At 38.7% G+C, this 11,474-nt stretch overlaps 1 protein-coding gene across 1 annotated transcript; it reads left to right on the top strand.

Moving 5' to 3' along the window:
* The first annotated feature begins 9,971 nt into the window (after positions 1 to 9,971).
* Positions 9,972 to 10,934, top strand: LOC120524341 (olfactory receptor 10A3-like). The gene has a single exon (XM_039746204.1). The coding sequence runs from the start codon at positions 9,972 to 9,974 to the stop codon at positions 10,932 to 10,934; it is 963 nt and encodes a 320-aa protein (XP_039602138.1).
* Positions 10,935 to 11,474: the final 540 nt, after the last annotated feature.

Raw genomic sequence — 11,474 nt, 5'->3', positions numbered from 1 at the left:
TCCATCAGTCCATAGTAACAAGTGTAGAGTTCTACTCCCCACTCTCATGGGGAGGTAACTTCAGCTTGATAGATGATTGATACCTGAAAAAACTTACCAGGAAAGCCTCCTCCATCACAGGGCAAACACTGGACACACTGGAAGCTGTTGTGTAATAGAGGATGGTTGCAAAATTGGATGCTATCATAAAAAATCCCTCCTTCCCCTCTAAGAGGTGCTGTCTTGAAGCAATGTTTTCCATTGGCTTAGTCCACCACTGTGTGCTAAGAAGTACCTTTGGGAATCTCTTCTTTCCATTGCTATCAGGTGTAAAAGAATTAGACTCGACACACTCAAAAAGATTTGGGGCATCCACCATCCATAATTTCCCTGGCTGCAAAAAGGGTTTGAAAGTAGCACTGATGTGCATGTATTAGAGTGTGTAAGTGAACTGAGGGTGGTTGGAAAAGATGGCAGCTTTAAATGTCTAGACAGGAAGTGGCGTAATGAACCTAGAAGTGATGTACTTCTGAGCACCAAAACCGGAACTGACATGTCTCTGAGTGCCGGAACTGGAAGTGACGTCTTTAGACTTGGATCAGACGGGTCTTCTCAATTTTTGTCTGCAGATACAACAGAAGAAAGGTTAGCACACCGTGCCACCCCCTGGCATGGAGTGGAATTACCCTCACTTGTTCCATACAGCTCCCTCCTATTCGCTCATGTGTGACACAGGCAATTCAAAGCTTCCACCCGATGTACATGTTAAGTTTATTTTTATTTATATATTTGTTTATTTATTTATTTATTTATCTATTAATTGATTGATTGGTTGTATTATCTGTCCCGTGAGTCTTTATTCTTGTTGTTTCTGCTGCTGTATACATTTCAATTTCTCCTTAGAATTAATAAAGTTTATCTAGTCTAAAGCTAAACTAACAAGTGCTATACAACAATTAGCTGTAAAATTTGATGCTTTACAGTAGTCAGTTTGAGGCTGTCAATTGCAAGACATCTAACTGGTCTTATCCATTAAGACATGTGACAGCGTAGAGGTCTCTATGTACGAGTTCTTCTTACCTTCTTCTCACTAATATTAAACTTGAGGATCTGAAAACACCCCAAAGGCAGTGAACAGGTTGGGAACTAAACCCATCTCTCTGGAACTCCTCCTAATTAGTGTACTAACCATGCTTACATTTATTTGCTTAGAAGATGTTTCCTGCTGGACAGCAGCATAAGTGGCAGTCATTGGTAACCCGGGCCTCAACCGGTCCAGTACAAACATTCTATTTCTTATCTGCATGTTTGATTTGGCCCAGGTTTTATGCCAGATGCCCATCCTGATGCAACCCTCTTCAATTTATTTGGGCTTGGAACTGGCACTAAAACTGACAATTCTATCCAAAGCAACTTAGAAACAAATTCAACATAATCGAATAAACATCATTCTGGGTGACTATTTTGTTTAGGGACATGTGCAGGATAAAGTTACAAAATGGATCATCACAATGGAAGAGCTCAAATCAAATTACAGGCTTGTAACATTTTCTTGGTTACAAGAATATATCAAAGCCATTATCAATTAGTCAAAAGTTCAAAGAACTAAAGAGTCTTCAAATGCTTCTTAAACAGACTGAGGTAGCCAGTGTGATGGTGTGGGTCATATCCATGCTACCAGTTGCAACCCAGGATCCTCTTGAACCCGCTACCACCAATAACGTACCTGAGGGATGAGCCCAGCCAATGAGGACGAAAGACACATAGCAAGGGGTACAGTTGTGCTTGAAAGTTTGTGAACCCTTTAGAATTTTCTATATTTCTGCATAAATATGCCCTAAAACATCATCAGATTTTCACTCAAGTCCTAAAAGAAGATAAAGAGAAACCAGTTAAACAAATGAGGCAAAAATATTATACATGGTCATTTATTTATTGAGGAAAATTATTGAATATTACATATTTGTGAGTGGCAAAAGTATGTGAACCTCTAGGATGATCAGTTAGTTTGAAGGTGAAATTCGAGTCAGGTGTTTTCAATCAATGGGATGCCAATCAGGTGTGAGTGGGCACCCTGTGTTATTTAAAGAACAGGGATCTATAAAGTCTGCTCTTCACAACACATGTTTGTGGAAGTGTATCATGGCACGAACAAAGGAAATTTCTGAGGACCTCAGAAAAAGAGTTGTTGATGCTCATCAGGCTGGAAAAGGTTACAAAACCATCTCTAAAGAGTTTGGACTCCACCAATCCACAGTCAGACAGATTGTGTACAAATGGAGGAAATTCAAGACCATTGTTACCCTCCGTAGGAGTGGTCGACCAACAAAGATCACTCCAAGAGCAAGGCACACGTGTAATAGTCGGCGAGGTCACAAAGGACCCCAAGGTAACTTCTACGCATCTGAAGGCCTCTCTCATATTGGCTAATGTTCATGTTCATGAGTCCAGCATCAGAAGAACACTGAATAACAATGGTGTGCATGGCAGGGTTGCAAGGAGAAAGCCACTGCTCTTTTAAAAAAAATTGCTGCTCATCTGCAGTTTGCTAAAGATCACGTGGACAAACCAGAAGGCTATTGGAAGAATGTTTTTTGGACGGATGAGACCAAAATAGAACTTTTTGGTTTAAATGAAAAACGTTATGTTTGGAGAAAGGAAAACACTGCATTCCAACATAAGAACCTTATCCTATCTGTGAAACATGGTGGTGGTAGTATCATGGTTTGGGCCTGTTTTGCTGCATCTGGGCCAGGACGGTTTGCCTTCATTGATGGAACAATGAATTCTGAATTATATCAGAGAATGCTAAAGGAAAATGTCAGGACATCAGTCCATGAACTGAATCTCAAGAGAAGGTGGATCATGCAGCAAGACAACGACCCTAAGCACACAAGTCGTTCTACCAAAGAATGGTTAAAGATGAATAAAGTTAATGTTTTGGAATGGCCAAGTCAAAGTCCTGACCTTAATCCAATCGAAATGTTGTGGAAGGACCTGAAGCGAGCAGTTCATGTGAGGAAACCCACCAAAATCCCAGAGTTGAAGCTGTTCTGTACAGATGAATGGGCTAAAAGTCCTCCAAGCTGGTGTGCAGGAATGATCAAAAGTTACCGGAAACATTTAGTTCCAATTATTGCTGCAAAGGGGGGTCACACCAGATGCTGAAAGCAAAGGTTCACGTACTTTAGCCACTCACAAATATGTAATATTGGATCATTACATGACGGCACTGAGAGCCACAAAGGATCGATTCTCTGCTCTTTAATTTGAAGAGACTCGCTATCCTTAGATGGACTTCTTGCCTTTTGCCGCACTAGTTTGCCCTGGATAGATCCTCAGCTACAGTGGCGATAACATCTAGTACTGCAAAGATAATTAACAGTTTGTAATGATTCATAACTTACAAGACCCATGGAGGTTTTTAAACCTCAACCTAAGTGCATGCTCTTTATTCTCACCCATACATCATTGTGACTCAAGAATTGATTATTTCATCATAGACAATAATTTTTTTGTTCATTATAAAATCTTAAATTCAGCACTATTGTTAATCTGACCATGTCCCTCTGATCATCTCGTAGCTGGAGTCTTAAGCCCCTCTCATTTGCTGATGGCCTACTCCAGGATGAGTCCTGATAATTCCAAACTTCTTCCATTTTAAAATTATTTAGGCCACTGTGCTCCTGGGAACACTCACAGCTTTGTAAATGGTTTTATCTCATAATTTGATCACAGAGATATATATGGAGAGTTCCTTGGACTGCATGGCTTGGTTTTCCTCCTGAAATGCAGTGTGAATTGTGGGACCTTCTATGCACAGGTGTGTGCCTTCCTAAATGATGTCCAATCAATGCAGTTTGGCACAGGGGGACTCCAATCAAGTTCTAGACACATGTCAAGGATAATTAAAGCAAACAGGATACCCCGACCACAATTTGGAGTGCCACAGCGAGGGGTATAAAAACTTATAAATGAGATATTTCAGTTTCAGATTTTTAATAAATTTGAAAACCTTCCTGAAAGCATATTTTCACTTTGTAATTATGTGTTATTGAGTGAGAGTTGATAGGCAAAAATGGCAAATTTATTCATTTAAAATTAAATCTACAACACAATAAAATGTGCAGAAAGTGGGAGTCTGAATAATTTCTGAACCATCATTATATACAGTAATGCTCAGTTTTGTGTACATTTATAATCCTTTATATACTGAACATGTACAGTCAAGTCCCTTAGAGTGATAATTTACGAAGCGAAGTGATAATTTAAGTAAAGTGGATGAAACCGTGGCTGAGCTATATTCATGCTACTTTAATATTACAGATACTAATTGTGCAGCATTAGATGATGAGTGGTGTATCCCTTTGTCTAAAGTAGTGTCAGCTTCTTTTGTCTCCAGGTGGTTACGAATTGTTTGGTTTATCTTCCATTCTTATCTTTTCCACGGGGACCCTACCTTAATGGCGTCCTTAGTGGCAGAGTAATATCACAGTAATTAGACTTGCTTCTTTAATTAAGCTGATTTTTTTCTATTTTCTTCCCTTTATTATACTCTTGAAAAAGCATAAAAAGCATCCACTTGTACATTGCATTCTGTGTGGCTTTTGAGGAGATGCTGGGGGACAAAAGACTGGTATGTAGATTTACTAATATTATGAGGTGGAATTGTGTTGCCTTACTGTCAAAAAAAAAGCAAAGCAAAACGAAAATGGAAGAAGTCATCATAGGTTTATTTTTTTTGTTCTTTGTAGCATGTTGGCCATTTATAAATTGAGGCTTTCTTGGTATTTAACAGTCTGCATGTAAATGGTGGCTAAACACTCTGTGACAGATGCAGCCCTCAAATTCAGCAAGCACACACACTCTCAGAGCCTCTACTGTGTTAGTGGCATAATGATGACAGCACCTCCACTAGGTGGAGTAATCCTTTATCTTTTAGTTTTATGTTCACTTTTAACAAAAGAATACATTATTTATAGCCATGTGGGCTTATTTCACACACACACACACACAGCAAAACAGAATTATATTTGCTTGTATTCTTTTGATTTTTTTTCTATTTGCTTATCTATTGATAATCTCAGCTGATCTTAATCTATAATAAAAATAATTTTATTTTTTCGTGGGGGGGATTTTTACAGAATCTCTTTAAATAAATAAATATATATATACATATATATATATATATATATAGGGCGGTACGGTGGCGCAGTGGGTAGCGCTGCTGCCTAGCAGTTAGGAGACCCGGGTTCGCTTTCCGGGTCCTCCCTGCGTGGAGTTTGCATGTTCTCCCGTGTCTGCGTGGGTTTCCTCCGGCGCTCGGTTTCCTCCCACAATCCAAAGACATGCAGGTTAGGTGGATTGGCGATTCTAAATTGGCCCTAGTGTGTGCTTGGTGTGTTTGTGTGTGTCCTGTGGTGGGTTGGCACCCTGCCCAGGATTGGTTCCTGCCTTGTGCCCTGTGTTGGCTGGGATTGGCTCCAGCAGACCCCCGTGACCCTGTATTCGGATTCAGCGGATTAGAAAATGGATGGATGGATATATATATATATATATATATACACACACATATACACTGGTCTGAACACACACCAACAAGACTATAAAGCAAGAAAATAAAAAAAGAATTATGCAGACATATTGCTGATGGTATAAAGGACCCCCAGCTGTGCTTCTTCATACACTAATCTTTAATAATTCATTGGCTGAAAGTCCTCAATGTTGGTGTGTCAGAGAGAGGATGTCCAGCATCATACATAATGGCACTCAGTTTCGTTTTAATTCCAACTCTCCAGGGGGTATAAATTTAACCTAACCACCAATGAGAGTATTGGAAGTCTGAGACCTTCTAATTTCTTCTTCTAACCTTATAAAAGCCTGAAAACCAAAAGTGTGGAGTTTCTCTGAAAATAAATTAAAAAAAAATTGTTAGGGTTTTATAAATCACTTATTTCACATTTTTACTGGGATTACAGGAGAATGGGTTTAAAAAATAAATTCAGAAAATGGACCATCATTAGGAGGTTTCCTTTATAATTTAGCCCATTCTACCCTCGACATGAGGTGCTTGTGCCTTCTGTGTTCTTACATGCAGCTGCAGCACTCACAAGTGGCAGGGTGGCATGAAAGACATTTGGCTTATCTGCACTCCCCTAAAATAAAAAAGTGCTGCTTGTAAATTGTGGCTTTACTTTTAAAAAATGTAAAATACAAAAGTGACCAAAAGGAAGAAATTTCAACTGCTGTCAAAGCAAGGTTGGCATGATTTCTTGTTGTAAATTATGTTACATTTATAATGTAATTAGTCTATTTAAGATATTCATATCCTCACTGATAACATTCACTAACAGAACCACCTGATTATTCTGGGGTATTTCTTACACTGCCTAACCCAAATCCAAATTCACAGATCACTTTCATTGCAAGGACTGATTAGCGCTGCTGCCTCTGGTATTTTCATTTTTCACCAACATCTAATATGTGCTGTACCTTCTGCTTCTCATTGGGAACTCAAATTGGAACAGTGTGGGTCAATGTACTCTATGAAGGATTAGGATGCCATTCACGGTTGGTTCTGTCTTGAGTCTGATTGGACAGAAGACACACCAGATTTTTAATTTAATCCATTCACTTGCAGAACCCTTAAGTCCATTTAAAGCAAATGTTATTCTTTCTTAGCATTTATTTCGTGGCACAAGGTTTGCTTTTTTGGAATAACACTGCCTATTTGCTCAAGTTAAGGGTGTCTTCAGTTGTTGGATATGTTCTTTTAGTTGATTGAGTCATCATTTGTGCATTTGTGTGTGTGTCCTTTATATATATATATATATATATATATATATATATATATATAGATAGATAGATATATATATAGATAGATAGATATAGATACATACACACACACACACATATATATATATATATATATATATATATATATATATATATATATATATATATATATATATATACTAGGGGCTTTTGCGTTCTCCTCGATTCACTCGCCAACCCCTTTGCGCCGCCAGCGCTACATGCGATTGTGAAGACGGGGGCTGAAAACACACCAAGAAGATGTGGTTGCTCCTCAAAACCCCTCTTAATCAGTGATACATTTTCCTACTTCCATTATCTCTAACCTGCTCTGCATGTGCATCGCGGGACTTGCTTCCAAAGGATGTATGACGTGACTTGTCCATTTCGCGGGAAGTGAAAGTGTCTCTCTGTCACTCTTCAAAATATCTCTGTTCAAAAGATCATGTCTCGTCGCAAGTTTTTTTTTATAATAGAGAGATACAGTCATATGAAAATGTTTGGGACCCCCTCTCATCCTGCATAATAATTTACTTGACTTTCAACAAAAAGATAACAGTGGTATGTCTTTCATTTCCTTAGGAACATCTGAGTACTCGGGTGTTTTCCGAACAAAGATTTTTAGTGACGCAGTATTTAGTTGTATGAAATTAAATCAAATGTGAAAAACTGGCTGTGCACAAATGAGGGTCCCCTTGTCATTGTGCTGATTTGAATACCTGTCACTGCTCAATGCTGATTACTTGCAGCACAAAATTGGTTGGATTAGCTTGTTAAGCCTTGAACTTCATAGACCGGTGTGTCCAATCATGAGTGGTAAAAAGTATTTAAGGTGGTCAGTTACAAGTTGTGCTTCCCTTTGACTCTCCTCTGAAGAGTGACAGACAGCATGGGATCCTCAAAGCAACTCTCAAAAGATCTGAAAACAAAGATTGTTCAGTCTCATGGTTTAGGGGAAGGCTACAAAAAGCGATCTCAGATGTTTAAACTGTCAGTTTCAACTGTAAGGAATGGAATCAGGAAATGGAAGGCCACAGCCACAGTTGATGTTAAACCCAGCAGGTCTGGCAGGCCAAGAAAAATACAGGAGCGGCATATGCACAGGATTGTGAGAATGGTTACAGACAAGGCACAGATCACCTCCAAAGACCTGCAAGAACATCTCGCTGCAGATGGTGTATCTGTACATTATTCTACAATTCAGCGCAATTTGCACAAAGAACATCTGTATGGCAGGGTGATGAGAAAGAAGCCCTTTCTGCTACACCTGCTACCTACTGTCAAATTTGGTGGAGGTTCCATCATGCTGTGGGGCTGTGTGGCTAGTTCAGGGACCAGGGTCCTTTTAAAGTCGGGAGTCGGATGAATTCAACCCAATATCAACTAATTCTTCAGGATAATGTTCAAGCATCAGTCACAAATTTGAAGTTATGCAGGGATTGGATATTCCAACAAGACGATGACCCAAAACACAGTTCAAAATCTACAAAGGCATTCATGCAGAGGGAGAAGTACAATGTTCTGAAATGGCCACCACAGTCCCCTGACTTGAAAATCATTGAAAATCTAAGAGGTGATTAGAAGCAGGCTGTCCATGCTCGGCAGCCATCAAATTGAACTGAACTAAAGGGATTATGTATGGAAGAATGGTGAGAAATACCTTCATCCAGAATGCAGACACTCATCAAAGGCTACAGGAGGCATCTAGAGGCTGTTAGATTAGCAAAAGGAGGCTCAACTAAATATTGATGTCATATCTCTATTGGGGTGCACACATTTATGCACCTGTCTAATTTTGTTATGACGAATATTGCATATTTTCTGTTAATCCGATAAAGTTAAATGTCACTGCTGTTTTCATAAGACATGTCATATATTAAAAGGAAGTTGCTACTTTGAAAGCTCAGCCAATGAGAAACAAAAATCCAAATAATTATCTGGGCTGCCCAAACTTTTTCATATGACTATATATATATATGTGTGTGTGTGTGTGTGTGTATTTATCATTATTGGGTGTAGTATTCTTTTAATTGGACATGAACAAAGTTTAATTAAAGGATTACTCCAACCAAAAATTCTTTTTTTTGTTACTCACCCCATGTAGTTTGTACTAAAATTTGTTAATCTCATGTTTTCACAGATTTCAAATGTAATCTGACATAATGGACACCTATGAAGGCCAGCTTTGGACTATAGTAGAAAATGTTAAAAACACCCATGAAGAAAATCTCAAGTTATTTGTATTGCATAATCTTCCTGTCAAGTCATCCAGTCGTAGTTTCACAATGTGCTAAATAAACACCTGTTTTGAATTCGAGCAGAGGTTCACACTAGAATGAGCTTTTGAATTGAAGGCAAGACTCTTGACCAATGAATAAGTGTGAGAGGTGGGTCTTTAATTTAAAAGCTTGATGCCATGCGAGCCTCCGCTGTATGCACTCCTCTGATATTCTGGAGGTAGTTCATTAACAATATTTTAGTAAAAAAAAATCTATAAGTTTCGCCTGTGGTGAGCATACTAGTGGAAGACTTGAAACATGGATTATGTGACATATGGAATGTGGTGCTTTTGTCATGGATGTTATTGATACTGTTTGCTGTGGTCCAGTGTTGGTCTCCATAGATGCCCAATCTGTAAGAAAGTTTGTTATTGTTAGTTTCCATGAAAATATGGGATTCAGATGTTCTTCTCAACTATCACTGGAATCTTTATGGGCAAAATAACATGTAAAAATGTATCAGTTTTGATTGGAATATTCCTTTAAGTAATAAATACATTTAATTTCATAGTCGCATGACATTGTGCTCCACTTTTTAGCCTTGCTAGCTCATGGCTCAAGAAGCCCAGGCTCACATCTCAGTGCAACTCATCGTCGTTGTAGACATCAAGTGGCCTGCCATAAGTGAGTGTGCCACATGAGGAGGTGTTTCCTACCTAATGGGGGAATGAGAAATGTGCCGTCTATGACCCTCAATTAGAACAAGCAAGTTCAAGCGATGATAGGATAGATTGATGTTCCTTTAATGGCACTTTGTATAACATTAATCCTGCAATAATACCTGAAAAAAAATCAAAGTAATACATATTGTACTTTTTAATTTTTTTTCTTTACCTTTTTTATTCTTTCATCTCTTAGGCCAATAGAAAACACTTTGGGAAGTGAATTCCAAAAACCAGCATGTCCAGCTGGAACCAGTCAAATTTCCGAGTTGCGGAATTTATTCTTGTTGGGTTCCCCGGATTCCAGGACAAAGAAAGCAAGAATATCCTGCTGGCCATCTTCCTGATGATTTATCTTCTGATTCTACTGGGAAACGTTCTCATCATTGTTATCCTTTCACTGGACGAGAGTCTATACATTCCTATGTATTTGCTTATATTAAATCTTGCTGTTCTAGACATAGCAATCTCAACTACGACTATCCCAAAACTGATATCTGCCCTTCTCTTTAATGACAATATCATTAGCTTTGCAGGATGTTTTATTCAGATGGGTTGCTGGTTAGGTGTTCTGACTGCCACTTCTTTTCTTCTGGCACTCATGGCATATGACAGATATTTAGCCATTTGTAGCCCTCTGCACTACCCTGCCATAATGAGTAACAGTCTGGTCATGAAGCAAAGCCTTTTTTGTTGGCTAGCTGGATTAGTGATTGGTGGGTTTCTAGTTATTCTGGCTCTGCGGCTACCATTTTGTGGGCCAAATAAAATAATCCACTGCTATTGTGATCATTCGTCTGTGCTCAGACTGGCCTGTGCAGACACGGTGATTAACAATTACCTGGGTCTGGCAATTGCCTTGTGTATATTGATTTTACCCTTGTTGTATATCTTCTTTTCCTACATTAAAATTGTCATGGCAGTCATCAAGATCACCACCTCTGAAGGACGTTTGAAAGCCTTTTCCACATGCGGGACACATCTGCTCATCATTTCTGTCTTCTTTCTCCTGACTATCTTCATCGCGTTGTCCTACCGAATTCCTGGCATATCTGCAGACTCACGTATCATGGTGTCTTTGCTTCAGAGTGTAATCCCTCCTTTAGCAAATCCCTTTATTTACTGCTTCAGGTCAAAAGAGATCAGAGGCAGCCTGGAGAAAACTGTCAAGAGAAGCACAATATTACCAAGAAGGTCCTGAGCAGCATTTTCAGGTGACAAATCCCTGACTCGGCATTTAGGGGGGGACTATGTGATATTGCCAGTAGTAATTCAATCTGAATGCGAGAACTCTCCACATTTAAATAAAAGGAACTGAAACCAAGTGTTCAGAGGGCGGGAATGAAGCAGAATGGGCTAATAAATTGAAAACATTAACAATATCGATGTTTTTATTTTCATAACGTTTGACATTATAATACAAATCCAGCGGTTTGGTCACAGCTTATATTACTTAGCTGTTATAATTTCTAAATATGTCAATGTGAATATTGTACTGTGCACCAAAAAGTTAGCTAGAAATGTGAAAATTAACTCTTATAAATAAAGACCAATTTAGTAATTTGTAGTGACCTGGTCATTAGTACAAAGTATATTAAAATGTTGGTTTGTTAATTAGAAAAACATTGAATAAAATTAGAAAAATCCTAAAATATTACAATACTAGGGGGCTTCGCTCCCTGCTCGCTTCTATTACCAACCAACATGCCCCTCCCAACCCCCTTCTCCAACCAGTGCTACA

This window comes from Polypterus senegalus, chromosome 2 (assembly GCF_016835505.1).
Source record: "Polypterus senegalus isolate Bchr_013 chromosome 2, ASM1683550v1, whole genome shotgun sequence".
NCBI lineage: Eukaryota > Metazoa > Chordata > Cladistia > Polypteriformes > Polypteridae > Polypterus > Polypterus senegalus.
This window is presented reverse-complemented; position numbering and strand designations above follow the sequence as displayed.

Bases quoted from the DNA above. Each gene is read 5' to 3' on its own strand.
- LOC120524341 (XM_039746204.1), top strand. From the start codon at position 9,972: ATGTCCAGCTGGAACCAGTCAAATTTCCGAGTTGCGGAATTTATTCTT.